Below are 14,956 nucleotides of genomic sequence, written 5' to 3'. Positions count from 1 at the left end.
AAAGGATTACAGAGTTTAAGAACAGCCAGATTAAAATGATTTTTACTCAACAACAGCAGAAAAAAGTAAGATTCTTTATAGTACTAAGTTATTATGACTGATCCCTTGCTAATTGCTGACTAATCATGCAACTTGCAAAGCCTGTCTTGTTGCTTGTCCCGAGGTAACGTATTCATAGAAGCTTTTGGGTTAAAACATAGAAAGATTAACTAAAAAGGATATTCAGAGTAATTGCAACTCCATTGCAACTAGTATTTATTAAAAATACAGTGGATCAAAAAAAGCAAGCCTCCAAAAAATAGTCAGTTCATCAACATATATTACACCATGGCCCACCCAGCACCACAGAAACACAGAGTGCTCTCAACCCATTTCTCTCACAAAATGTTGACTCATGTTTGGTTCATTACCTATACATGTGCATAGTTTAAAGACCTGATAATGTAACATGAGCATAAAATGGCACCAAAGTCAGTTTGCCCTGCACTCCCAGCCACTCTCAAACCAAGGAAGTAGTGAAATGTGCGTACGTAACGGGATGTGCGTGGTGGTCATGCGTGTGCTCAGTAGTCCCTGGTGTGGCCCTGAGTCCTTTGTGTGGGCTTTACAGCATGACAGCAAACTTCTCAAAAGCCAAAGAATTATATGCCCAAAGCACTGTTTTATTACTACTGAGTACCTCGAGTTTCCTTTCAATTTTCAAAATTAGCTAGAGCCTGGGAGCAGGCCAGGGGGGCACGGTGCATTGTGCATGGTGCGGGGAGGTAAGTGCTTGTGTCAGTCAGTTGCCTTAGCAGGTTACACGTGTGCTTCCTTTTCCTGGCACTTTGTTTCCATGCTGAGCTAAGGAAACATCTGTGTTATGGGCCCAGCAGTTCCACAGATGCACAGAGTCTCTTGTATTTGCAGGACTGAGTGGGATTGTTGGTGCTCAGTACAGCAGAGCTACTCTCCTGGCAATGACAGGGAGTCAAGACTGTAACAATGAATGTAGATTTTCCTGGTTCTGGCCAGGACATGGGTAGTTCTTGCAGGAGCCAGGAGGGGGAATAGCTAACAGCATGGGGGGTTATTATGGGGACCAGGTATGGGGTCTCTTCCAGTAAGGGAGAAGTCACATAGCGCCTGTTCCCTCTGTTACTGAAGCCGTTACTGCTCATTTTCTTATTCCACTGCTGTTTCCAGTACATTGTTCCTATGTGAACCCATGATCTTTACCTACTGTGCCTCCAATTCTCCTCTCCAGCCTGCCACAGGAATGGAGGAGCAAGCAAGTGGCAGAACACTGAAGAGGGGAATACCATTCCTAAACCACACCATCAATGTACCAAGGCTTCTGGAGTCTGGGCACCAAGCTTTCCAGACTCCTTTCCCTTTCAGCTATAGCTGCTATGTCTGTCACTGTATGTACCTTATCTCACCGTGACAACAAATAAAAGAATCAAATCAATTCACCTGCAATGGAAAGAGTGCCTTTTGCTGTAGCTGGTGTATGAGATTTGTGAAGGATCTGTAGTAAAACCTATTGCCTCCTCCTCTGAGCCCTGTGCTTACTTTAAATGAGCAGGATGTGTGTGGCAGTGTGGTGTGCTGACAGTAACCTCTTAGGCTTAAGATGATTTTCTGGTAGCATCTTTGACCTTACTAGAGTTGTCTTCAACCCTGTGCGTATGGAGGGAGCACCCTGAATCATGTGCAGCTTCACATTAGCCATAAGCAACCAGTAACACCCTGTTTAGAGCACTTAAATTAACATTTGAAAAGCAGCCATCAATATTAACAATAATGTTGAGTAATTTCTTATCTAGGACAGTTAATCACCAAAAAAAGCTAGTTAATGCTACATGACTCTGGCCACTGCTACATTTATGGGGACACTTAAGTGCTCCAAGGCCAGACGATTTAATGAAAACCAAATTAGAGAAACATGCAGGAAGACACTCTGGCAGAGGCAATGGTAACTACCTTAATTTTCCAAGTGGCCACTGGTATTAGTCTGTTTGATCTGTCAGGACTATGCAGGTTGCTGGTTACTAGGAGTTGCACTGTAGCATAAAAAATTTGGAGTCTTCTAGAGCTTGGTGTGACATCTCTTTCTAAAGTCAGGGGGAGCTTAACACTTACTTCCGTGCTTGGCAAAATTAATCCCTCAAGCATGCAGACAGGGCATCCATGTATTTCAGTGCTAAGGTCAAAATACTGGAACATGCTTCTAACATTGTAAAACCTATCTTTCAGATCAGAAAAATAATTCTTCCAAATCCAGAAATCCCATTTCTGCATGATGTTTTACAGAGCACTCAAGGCAGAAAACTGGGCAGCTGTCATTTTTTTTTCTTCTGAAACTGATATGTGAATTATTTCCCACTTGCAGGTGTCTCTCTTATGAGGAAAGGCTGAGGGAGCTGGGCCTGTTCAGCATCCAAAAGAGATGACTGATGTTGCAATATGCCAGTGTCTAAGAGGGAGATGGCAAGAATATGGAGCCAGCCTCTTCTTGGTGGTGCTGAGCAATAGGACAAGAGGCAACGGGCAGAAACTGATGGACAGGAAGTTCCACCTGAACTTCTTCACTCTGCAGGTGACTGAGCACTGGAACAGATTGCCCAGAGAAGTTGTGGAGGCTCCCTTGCAGGAGATATTCCAGTCTGGACACAACCCTGTGCTCTGGGAGCCTTAGCAGGGAGGTTGGACCAGGTAACCCATTGTTGTCCTTTCCAACCTTACCCATTCTGGGATTCTTTGATTCTGTGAAAGGAAGCAGTAGCACTGCAAAGGGATAGGAGCTGCCCCTTGACCCTGACTGTTCCATGTTTATAATCGCTGCTGTATAGTGAGGTTCCCCAGCTGTGTTCTTCTCATTGTCACCCTCTAAATTCAACGAAAGAGGTCAGGGGGAAAGACAGACACAATTCTGAAATCCTAATCCTTGACTTAGAAATTGTTGCCAAATAACAGCATTTTCAGCAGTTGCTTCATTTCCAGAACTCACAGTTGCAAGGTATGATGACAGCAGGTGTATTTCACAGCACAAAGGCAAAAAAAAACCAAAAACCCAGAAACCTCTGTGGTATAAGCAGGAATCTTTTCTCAATCTCATCACGAGCACACTGAAATGGAGGTATTGGCAGAGTGGAGAAGTCTGTCCTCAAGAAAACACACATGGTTTTCAACAGGGCTAAGTGGCTCCACTGTTCACCCAGCAGTGAGCTGACAGAGTAAGGCAATGCTGGAGGCATGGGGTTGCTGCACAGTACACACCCGCTGAGGTCTCCAAGCCCACCAGCTGAGCACAAGGACTTCTCTAAGAGGCTGAACAGGAGCAGTGGTCACTTGGAGGGCTGGAGGTATCTGGATATTATCTAGACCCTTGAGAAGTCTCCCCTCTGCCCACCTGTCTTACTAAGCAACTTGAGCTCTTGGATGACAATGTCATGAGTGACTGCTTTGCACATGTCGTACACGGTCAGCGCAGCCAGGCTGGCAGCTGTGAGAGCCTCCATCTCCACACCTGTCCTTCCCCAGGTGTGACAGGAGCTACGGATCACCACTGCATGTCTGGCCTCATCCAGGCTCAGAGACACCTCAACATGGTACAGGGGGATGTTGTGACACAATGGGATCAACTGGCTGGTCAGCTTGGCTCCCTGAATTCCTGCAATTTGGGCTACTGCCAGCACATCCCCTTTCTTCACCTGGTTTTGCCTGACCATCCTGAATGCCTTCTCACCCAGGAGAACCACGGCACCAGCAACAGCAGTTCTTCTGGAATCTGGCTTCCCTCCAACATCAACCATTGTGGCCCGTCCTTCCTCGTCAGTGTGAGTCAAGTTGTCAGAGGCGCGAGGTACCTTGGTGCAAGATCCCAAATCCCTGGTATGGAACTCAGATCCTGAACATGTATCTTTGAACTGACGGTCCACAGAAACTTGGCCCACAGAAGTATCAAGGCACTTTGTATCAAATGTGGAGCTTGGGTTCTTCTGGAAGACACAGTAGCCTCGGAGCTGGGTTTGTAGAATTCCTGTTGCCATATGCCACTGTTTCTCTGAGTGAGATCTTGGGAGGAAAAGTTGTCCTGTAAGTGTGTTTTTCATTGATGTTTTTCCCTTTTGTTTGGGTAAACTTACTCTCAAAGTCAGCCAATGGCTAAATGTGTGGCCCCACTGCTTTGAATTTGGGGGATTCTGTAGGGCATCTTGGCGTAGTGGGAATGACATCAATGCAGGCTCTGGGGAAAAAACAAAAAGTAACATGAGAAGAACATCTTACTAACTGGAATGCTAAGCTGCCGGTAGCAACTGAGAACCCTGTCACAGCACTGCTTGGGACTTCCCATGTTGCAAAAACCTCAATAAGTCTGCAAATACCCACTTTTTTCCTCAAGCTCTTTCTCTTCTCTCATCAGTTCCTTGCATTTCCTTGTTTGCTATTACAAACCTCAAGACTCAGAACACTCATTTCAAGGTCCCTGACAAAAAGAAACAACTTACTTTCTAAAAGCATCAACACCTTTTGAGAAACAGCAGCCAAGAAAGCTTATAGGAACATCACTTCTGAAGAAAAGTGAGTCACAGCATCTCAGCATCCATTTGGGACCATCCCAGCACCAGCCTTCTTTCAAAAGCTTGGCAGGGTTAATAGGAAATTCTTACACTCAGATTCTCAACTCTGCCTTTCCAAACACCTCCCTCCCAGCACAGGCGGCTGCACTTCCTCCTTTCATCTCCTTCTGCAGGGAAGGGTTATGCCAGCACTTGAGGACAGCAGGGACCAGAAGCACTGCAACTGCACTGTCTACAAGCTCAGAGGGTGATGGGAACCTCTCATATTATTGTCAGCTCTTAACACGTTAATGACAGCTGAAGTTTAAGCACTGGAAAAACCACAGTCCCCTCAATGACAGATAGATTTTAAATCTACTCAGAAGCATGTTCCAAGTCAAGCTGGCAGAGCTCCCAGCTGGCAGAGAGGTAGTAGGCCCTCCTGCCCCTTTTCACCATTTAATCCTTTGGTTTTGGCATTTGTACTGGGCTAGATGCCAAGTGTGAAGACAAGAGGAGTCTCTTTCACATAAAGTGAATAAAATGTTTTGTAAGTAAAGAGGTAAGCAGCAAAGCCCTGGTTTAACAGCACCATTGATAAGTATGTTTCTCTTTTTCTGAAGCTCCTTCTCTTTCTGCTCTGAGAAAGGTGGAATTAGGTTGTGCTCAATAACCTCCCTTTGGTAGCTCTGGTATTCAAGGACTCCCTTTTCAGCCTATCCATGGGTGCATCAAAACAGCTTCCTGCCCCACATTGCTGAGCTACCTCTGCTGCCCAGGGACTGTCCACATGACAATAACAGACACAGTGTGGACAAAGGTCTCGTTGTGCTCCTCCCTCTTTTTTTAAAAACAAACCCACCAAACTCTTCCTTGCTAGTCCCCACCTCTGCTGAAACAAGACTGATGCACTTAGCGCCATTTTCATCCAGAGTACCCTCCCAAACATTGGTCTGGAAGTACCCATTCCTGAAGATTAAGTCAACCATAGATTTCATTATTTTAATCACTGCAATAACCTAAATTCAGGCAAAGGCCTTTTTTCATCTACAGCTGATGGTCTATCCACTAAAGTTAAGATTCCTGCAAATTTGAAGGCATGTGTTTACCTCTGAGGAATGGGATTAAATGGACATAAATGTACTGAATGCAACACTGCTGTGCTTTAGAAGAGCACAGAAAATTATTTTTCTTATTCCTCTTCTCTTGCTCTTTCTTTTCATAGTGGGGCCTAACCTGAATATTCCTTTTAAAATCCAGGAACTCCAAGCACTCAGTTCTTTTGGATTCCTTGATTAGTATTAAAGCTGAAGCTAAACCCCTGTAAAAGTGTCTTGTTTTCAGGAGAAGCCAGACTGCAAAGGCAGACAAGTACTTCCTTCCACAGGGTAAACACTCGTGGGTGGGAGACGGGAGAGAAGTTTGCTCAAGCAGAGTGGGAAGTAAACAGACGGCAAGAGACAGTCATGAGTGCAAAGCATCTTTGCTTTTCTGAACAACCTACACTTCTTGAAGTTGTACCTAGTCATCTCTATTTGCACCCAAATTGGTCATATACCTACAAAAAAAAAAAAAAAGATAATGGTTTTCTACTGCACTGTATACTGAAACCATCTGACAAATTCCATCTCCTTATATCCTATTACTGCACCTCAAGTTTAATTGTGTCAGTTTCCAACTAGCACAATCTCAGGGGGAGAAAAGAAGGCAGGAGATACTTAAATTAATGAGGAAATTCCCATAACTGAAGTGAACCCAGGAGAAGAAGAACCTGCCAAAAGGAATATTTTGATTAAGGGAAATAAGATACAAACCACATAGCAAAGGACTGGACAACAGCAGTGCAGGGAAGATGCCAGGTTTGGCTTACTGGGTCTAGCAAAACCAATTAGTGATTTCCACAGCATTAAATTAATTAAATTTCATTAAATTAGTTCCATACACACACTGACTGCTTGCACGCCAGCATTATTTGAAGTTTGTAAGTAATTCAAAATACAATTAGGAAATCTCCTAATGATTCCCCATGTGTCACAGTGGGATACTCTCCACTCATCTCCAGTCTCTCTATTGATGCGGTGACTGCCAGGAGTCAGTCTCAAAGGGAGATGGAACAGCTGAAGGAGGAAGATCTGGACAGGCTGCCTCTTTCACTGCCCTGTCAGACAATGTTAAAGCACTTTTCAAAAGGAAATTGGATTGATCTGTAGCCATCCAAACATTGCTACGAATGCTAACTTTGGAGTGTGGGAATTCTTTCAAAGGCAACGTGAAAAATTACGTAGGTCCCAGTGAGCTGTCAAGAGTTTACTATAGTATTTTTCATCTTACCAAAAAAAAAAAACCAAAAAACCAAAAAACAAAACAAAAAAAAACACCAAAAAACCCCAACAAAATTATTTCCTCATGCAGCAAGTCAATACACACTTTAAACAAAGGATCCTCCTTACCCTTTTTCTGGAACACAATGTAGCAGTGGCCAAATACAAGAGAGCAAAAGCAAACTCAAAAAGACAATCTTGCACCAGTCAACATGGGAAATGATGGCCCTTTAAAGTGGGGCACCAAGTGAAAAACATTCCCAGTGAAGACCTGTGCTAAAGACCTCTGTGGATCCACTGCCTAATAAAGGCAACAAAAGTACAAGCCCTAGGGGCTTGGTTTAAAAATAGAATAGTTGTTATTGTATCACCTGTTGCAAAGACCTGCAGATTAATGCATGTTCCCCTCCCCAATGGTACCTGTTTTAAAACCCGTGTTTTAAGCTGCCCAACAGCTAACCTGCTCTAAAACATCAATGGGAGGATGAGAGTTGGGATTTAAAACATGTTCAGGTCTTTCACCCTTGTTTTGGCTTTTTTTTCCCCCCCACATCTTGTTGATAAGGAACAACAAAACATCTTGCAATTAATCTCACAAAGCTAACTCTTGTAACCATTTGTTAAGGTCTTTGGAAAGATAGCTATCTTACAGAACAGGGAAACACAGGTATGGAAGGAGGTAAAAATCACACTGAAGGAGATGTTAAAAATCAGTAAGAGAACCCCAGCACTGCTACATCTCTCATGAACTGAGCTTCAGGCAGAACGGAGAGTTAGCAAACAGCTTCAATGGACACTAGAAGGAAAGGCTCTTGGTACATAGGGCTTTCATGGTTATGTTCTGAGACTTTGCAGCAATAAGTGGCAATTTCAAAAAAATGAAGCCCCACATCTCAAATTCTGAAGTAGCAGTGAGGTAGGAACACTTGCATTTCTTTCAGCTTGCTGGCTCTATATACATTATAAACAAAGTTTAATTTCTTAATACATGGATAAAACTCCATTCTGCATCCTTTATATTTATATGGCAATATGGTAAAAATTCACCCCAAACTGTCATTTTTATAAATAACTACACTGTTCTTCTTAAGCTGATAGGAAATATGGTAGGAAAGTTGATTATCCCTTTGGAAAATGTAATGAACTGTCATAATTAGAGAAAACAAAACCAGGGCTGTCACTTGGAAAATGGGGTAAAGCTTGGTAGGGACATTAAACCTTTCCTCCTCTTCCACTTCAGTGTGTTAAATATAACTGCTTAATTAAAAGCCCATTTCTTTGCCTAAACCTAAGGCAGAACCAAAAGCTAGACTTAGAAGCCCAATCTACTCTGCTCCCCCAAAGACAGAAACCGAACAAAATCATTGTATGTTTTTTACGTACTGATTTGTCACCCACCAATCAGGACCATTGGCCGGTTTTTCATCTGGGAAATGTTAAACATGCCTAGAAATAAAATAAGGAACACATAAAAATCCTGGCTTTTTAGGCTTTAAGTCATGCATCTGGTTTACATATTTAGTTTTCTGCTCTTCACAGTGTAACCTGTATGCTAGGAAAAACAAAGCTCAGTAAAGACCAAGGGAACTGGAGGAGGGGGAATCCAGCGTGGCATTATCTAAAACTATATCTGCCCAAGTCTCCAGGCACCCAGCTGCTATGGGTCTATCACACTGCAGAATCCTTTCCCAGAAAGCTTGCCATAATGTAAATTACAGTCTACCTACTACAGAATTCAATCAATTTGAGACTATCTTGTCTCTAACAACGGTATTTGACTGTTCTAGTTCTATAGATAAGCTGTGAATAAGTGTTCCAGTTCAAAGAGGCTAAATCACAGAAAGCCCCAGGGACAATACTGAGATTAACACAAATTGGGAGAAGACAGACAATGTCAGGTAAATGCTGCTGATGGCAAAACGCCTTTAGTAGACTCTTCCCCATCCACCCCCTGCTTTCCCAAATCAGTACATAAATAAATGGTCTACAAATAAAGGAACCAAACCCTCCACCCCTTCCCTTAGGTTTACAAGGCACTATTTTATCTGAGTCAGACCAATATACTTTGCAAATTAGTCTACGCATAGATTTAAAGGCTACCTTTAAATTTGTTTCACACGTTAGGAAAAAAGGGAAAAACCTACTGTTAATCTGTCAGAATCTGCAAGAAAACAAAAGGGCCAAAGCATATTTTAGTGTATAGGGGACTAAGCCATGACCATAAAGCCAGTTCATGTACAAGAATTCAGCATTCCCAGCTGGAGCCAGATTACAAAACTACAGTAAGGTTCAGATATCAATGTTAATATCAACATAAATTCAGGAAAGATGAATACAGCCTGAGGATGTGACTGCATCATCATGGACCTTGTGTCATGACCTTGTGCAGAGCACTAGATGAGTACCCACAAACTCCTGCACAGTGAAGAAGAGATTTGTCACTTCTAGAAACATGTTAATGCAGTACTTGGACTGACAGCTCCATTTAGTCTTAGTACTTCTTTTACAGCAAGCTAATCTAAAAAAAAGGGGATCCAGTGCACCTACTTAGCTTTACACTTTGCTGTTGTTGTCGTGAGCAGTGGCATTTTTATCTATTTGAGAACAAAAGTCAGTCTGAAAGTCTTTCAGACAGTCTGGATTCTAACTCTCATGGAAGGTTACAGGTACCAGGACATTGTTTTCCCTAGCACTGCTGTTATTTCTCAAGTACAAGGAACGTACCGGCATGCTGTTTCTTTTTTCTGCCCACTGCTGCTCCAATGATTTGAATCAACTGCTCCTCTGAGGCACCTGACCGTAGGTGATCCCTCAAGGACACTTCTGAATTCCCAAAAAGGCACACCTGCAGCCAACCCAGGGAAGAAGAAGAGGATAAATGAGAAAGAATAAAATAAATTACTTTTACAAATATTTTGTACTAACCACAGAGTGAAGAGCTTTGAAGAGGCCTACCCTATTGAAGGGAACATTTATGGAGATTGTTTTCTTTACCTCTCCTCATGTACACACAGACAGCCTGGGATGTTTAAGCAGCCTAAGCTCATTGGGCCTTCAGGCTGCCTTGGTCATCTGACACTAGGCAGCAGCACAGCTGTTGTCAATATCAGGTGACAATGAATAAGTGCCAATTTTTAATTGAAAACTTTAATTTTCCCCCAGAAACTGCCAGTTTCAACGTGGCAGGAAATGGCTATCCCTCCTTGTTCTACAGTCATTGAGCAAATGTACAGGCTGCTCTTGAAGAAGAAGAGTTACAAGTTGTTTGGGAAACAAGAAGAATCCTTGTGGAATGCAAAAGCCGAGCCCTCACAGCTGCTTGGGCCCTTTTTTTAATGGGAAATCATCTGTTTTTCACATGTTTAAGATGATTTTGAATCAAAGATTAGAATAAATATTTATACTTACTGGCCTTGCAACCATGTTTTACAACTGAAGTTAACTATGGTAACTGAAAAAAAGGTGATGTAACATCCCCCTAACAGCCTGACAAGATGGAACAAGAATACATACAGGATAAATAAACAGGAGCTAGCTGGTAATAATTATGCATCTTTACATCCCAGCTACTTTTAGGGAATGAATTTCAACACTATTTTCACTGCATGAAATCAAGAGAATCCTGTTTCACTACCAACCTTTAGGTTCCCATCTGCTGTTATCCTCAGCCGATTGCAGGATCCACAGAAGTGCTCTGACATGGAGGTGATAAAGCTGATTTGTCCCTGGAAATGTGGCACCTTGTAACTCTAAAGAAATGCACAGGAGAAAAAAAAAAAAAAAAAAAGAGTCAAATACAGACTCCTAACTTTTATAGTTTCACTTGCCTGAAGACCAGAAAATCTATTTTAACATAGATTTTCTTCAGCCCTAAAACCATATCAAAGAAAAAAAAAAAGCAAAATCAGTTTTGTCAGGTGTTCCAGTCTATTCTGCCCTGTTTCTGGAAATTCCCAAACTTGTTAAATGCTTGGTCTAGTAGTTATCTGTAACTAACAGGTGATGCCTGTAGGCAGCATGAGCTCGAAAGTCCCCATTTGACACTGTACAGTCTAAACCAATAGTTTTTTCACTGAACAACTGTTCCATCAGGATTGTTAATGTGCAGCCATAGAATGACAAAAGTTTCAAAAGCTGTAAATACAGGCCTGGCATTCTTTATACCTGGCTGAAAATACATCTAGAAAACACATTGTATTTCTAAAGGTAAAGACTATGACTAGCACTTAATAAGCACCAAGTCTCATGCAGGCAGCTTGACCAAAACCCAAGAGTTACTACATTGAGTGTTTATTACTTTGGTTGTCAAATATCAATGCTGAACTTGTGAGCATTTGGGGATTTGGGGCAGGGAAGGAATGGGGGCATGTTTCACATGTTCTCTGCTCAACCCCACCTTGGCTGTGCTGGAAGTCTCACAGGGTAATTTCTCCAATTCCGGCCATCGCTGTTTAATTGTATCAAGCATTTCTTTGTAGCTCACCATCTTCTTGAAGTTCCATTTATTGCCTAGAATTAACAAAACCAGCCTAACTTTAGACTATGGATTTTCTTAATTAGCAGAGAACCACTTTTACATTCTCCATGTCTCATTTTAGCTGTAGGTGTCCCAGCCCCAACTAGTCCGTCTACAGCTTATCAAGGGAGGAAGATAAGCTGCAAAAGATACAACATAAAACTTCAGGCAATTCCTAATTCCCTAAAAGAGCTTATCAAAACCTCCAGAGACAAGTCTATGGGGTGAATATTCACCAAGCAGCCCACTTCTGTCCAAGAAGAATCTCAAAGCAGCAGTACCTACCATCAAAGGGCATGTATTCTATGAACCGCACATCAAGGGGCAGATCCTTTGTGAAATCCACAAAGTCCAGCACTTCATCCTCATTGAAGCCTCGCATCACCACACAGTTCACCTGCAGGTAAAGCAGACACCTGAAATTAGTGAGCAGAGTATGACTTTCTTTCCACTTACCCAAGGTTTCACAGTCCTTGCAGAAGGCAACATGGCTAGAAATAACTTCTTTTTTGGAAAGAAAAAATGTTGAGAGAAACTGGCAGGACTGCAGTGGTATGGATGATCATTTCTGCCTAACTCAACCAAGTTTTTACATCCAACCTAACCAAAGTTGTTCAAGTTGTCCTGCTACATGGAAAACTAATACAAAAGCCAGGTAACACAAACATCATCTTACCCATCAAAGGTATGGCTGCTTTTATTGTTTAAAATGACAACTCCACTCCCCAGTTCTACACTGTGGCTTCTGTAAAAGTACTGGCAAGTTACCTTCCACAGCACTCTCTATGGCAGATGACAGGCAAATTCCCTGGACCAGGAAGTGTTCACAGCACACTCCATAACCATAGGCTACTGGATAACTAGCCCCACCTTCCTCCAAAAGAGAGGTTAACACTGAGTTTTACCCCACATTCCTCATAAACAATATTTACATTGGAGCCTTAGGTCCTCTGTGCTATATCTGAAGAACAACTGAGAGCTGTGGACTTGCTAAAATACTTCAGTTAGCAAGGCAGCCTTCTATGTCCAAACATCACCTATCACAGATCTTAAGAGCTTTCAGGAAAGCCTAAAACCTAGTTTAATTTCAAATGTTTTTCACAGCTGGATAGCCTAAGCCACTTACACATAATAGAACTTTCAAAGCACTGGTGAAACTGAAGGGAACCACAGCTGCAGAACTGCCAACAGCTGAGTTAGGGTGAAGTTTCATGCTGCACTGAAGCTGGTCTACCTGCACCCTCAAACTTGCTTTTCCTCTCACACTGGCACTCGAAATAGTCTGCTATAAGAAGCTAAAGGAGACATAACAGGAGAAAATGAATGTCTTTTTGCAGGGTAGTTCCTGCCAGTTAACTGCCTTGGCCAGATGCAGAGCTGAGTGAGACAAATGCCAATTCAAGAGAGAGGGCAGGAGGAGGCAACTACAGAGCAGGGCCATCCTGTGATGATGTAATCAGTAGGCTGAGGCAGTATGAACCTGCACCCCCAGCTGCACAAGATTTCTCCTTGTTACTTCTTGATGTGATCTTCAAGTTTTTCCCCAGCTTCACTAAAAGTTATTCATGGGGTAGGGTGGGAGGTGAGATGGAATATAATAAATTCCTTTTCAGGTGAACTGTACATATGGTAAAACACAACAGTTTTCAGAGTAAATAAACACTGTATCTACCTTAACAGGATGGTAGCCAAGTTCAGCGGCTTTGTGGATTCCTTCCATTACCTTGTGAAAGCCTAAGATACAAAAAGAGTGGCAAAGAATTTTTATTGTTTCAAAGCAGAATGCAAAAGGTGGTTATTAAGTACAAGACAAATAAAAACCAATCTGATTCAGTAGGCACAGCTGCAAGTAAAAAAACCTGCAAATAAAGAGACTTTAATTATACCCCCCCCCAACCCACAAAGACTACCAGTGTTACTGTGCTCAAGTCATTGATATCAATATTTAACTGGTATATGAGTAATCAACAATACTGGTATGGTTTTTTACATCTTTGGATATCCATATATTATTAGCATATGATTCTCCACTTCCCTGTAAGTCAGCTTTCCTTGTGTTACATTCTTCTTAAAGGGAGTGGAAAGAATTTATGAACTGCCTCCAGATGCAATGAAGAAAAAATAACAAATTAATGTTTATTTTATAGTAATGACTTGTGTCTTTTCTACAATGGCAGAATTTCACTGTTCGGAATCAGACAGAAATGTTGCTAAGTGAATTTTAAAAGGATTTTTCTAAAGTACATATTGGGTGGAGTGGGTTTAGGACCAACAAAAGCCCCTTGATTCCCTGTTCAACCCTGGCTACAGATGTAATTGGCTTCCCAAAGCTACTGACTATGCATTAGTCAGAAGATCAGAGGCAGCATTTTTCAGGATCATCATTTTTATGACTAAACATGGGAAATCAGTGAACAAAATGAACAAAATGTGGCACGGATTAGAGCATTTAGGAAAGCAATTCAGTTGGCCTTAGACCCTTGAAAACAAATGAAAGATGTCAAAAACTACTTCAAGGAATGAAGTGGCCAGTTTCATTCTACCATTTAGTGTGGCCTACACCCACCAGCTGCTCTCAAACACAGGGATACAGTTAATTCAGGGCAAGTATCTTTGCCCCTACACATACCTCTTAAAGCTGGAAGAAAAAAAAAACAAAAAAACATGCAGTTTTAGAATTCCAAAGTCATTTAGGAAAGCCTCTTAATGATCTCATCCAAACTACCCCTTCCGTCAACTTTGTTTAAAGTTAAGACCTTTCATCAAGACATCAATTTCATACTTTGCATATTATTCCCTCCCTGCCACACTCAGCAGCTGGCAGAGAACAGAGGTGAGCAGGAACGAGACAGCAAACTCCCGAGCTCTGGGCACACATTTCTAGTGAGTGCTCAGCTGCTCACCCCATGTTTGTGAATGCCTCTTCTACCCTGGCAGGTCCATCGCCCTCCTTTCCCTATCTATGATCTACTGGAACCTCAGATTCTCTAGTGAACAGATCATACCTTCACTACTCTGTAGGTGTCTTAGCAGAAAAAAGCAGTAACTCAACAGTACTCTGTACATACTTAATATTGGATGCACTCAAAATCAGAAAAAAAGAAAAGGAAAGAGACAAAAATTTCACTTCACTGCTCTCTGGCTATTAAAGGCATCATAAAGCATGGGCACAGGAAAGCAGAAGATACAATTATTTAATAAGCTAGTTCTAATGCTAATCCTGGGTGCAAAAAGAGTGGTGAAGAGCAAAGTTATTTCACACAGTGAAATAACTCTTGCAAGCAAGTATTTGAAGTTATGGCTTGTCACCTTTCTCAATCACTACCTACTTTTGCATATGCCTAGGAAGTTTCCAGCACCTGTGGTAGATCTCCTTCCAATTAAGCAAGATTGCAGGCAGATTGTGGCAAGAGATAATGACAGTGCTATAAGCACAACCCAGAGCCATGAATGGGATCAAAAATCTCTGTAACTGCTCAGAAAATCTCATGTGTGACCTCAGGATTACAGAAAGGAGGAACTCAATGTAACTCAAGAGGCCAGGAAGCAACCACTTCTCCTCTTTCACCCAATGA

General features: G+C 42.1%; 1 protein-coding gene across 1 annotated transcript in view; it reads right to left on the bottom strand.

Moving 5' to 3' along the window:
• Nucleotides 1-238: 238 nt before the first annotated feature.
• Nucleotides 239-14,956, bottom strand: part of MOCS1 (molybdenum cofactor synthesis 1) — a 30,799-nt gene continuing 16,081 nt past the window's right edge. Inside the window, 9 exon segments of the mRNA XM_082303077.1 lie at nt 239-3,360; nt 3,363-3,368; nt 3,371-4,231; nt 8,264-8,311; nt 9,590-9,710; nt 10,504-10,614; nt 11,262-11,374; nt 11,667-11,778; nt 13,054-13,115. Coding sequence (XP_082159203.1) covers nt 3,305-3,360; nt 3,363-3,368; nt 3,371-4,231; nt 8,264-8,311; nt 9,590-9,710; nt 10,504-10,614; nt 11,262-11,374; nt 11,667-11,778; nt 13,054-13,115 — 1,490 coding nt within the window. The 3' untranslated portion in view covers nt 239-3,304.

Source organism: Coloeus monedula (assembly GCF_965178545.1).
Source record: "Coloeus monedula genome assembly, chromosome: 2".
In the NCBI taxonomy this organism is placed as follows: Eukaryota; Metazoa; Chordata; class Aves; order Passeriformes; family Corvidae; genus Coloeus; species Coloeus monedula.
Note: the sequence above shows the minus strand (reverse complement) of the source record. Positions and strands in the feature narration are given on the sequence as shown.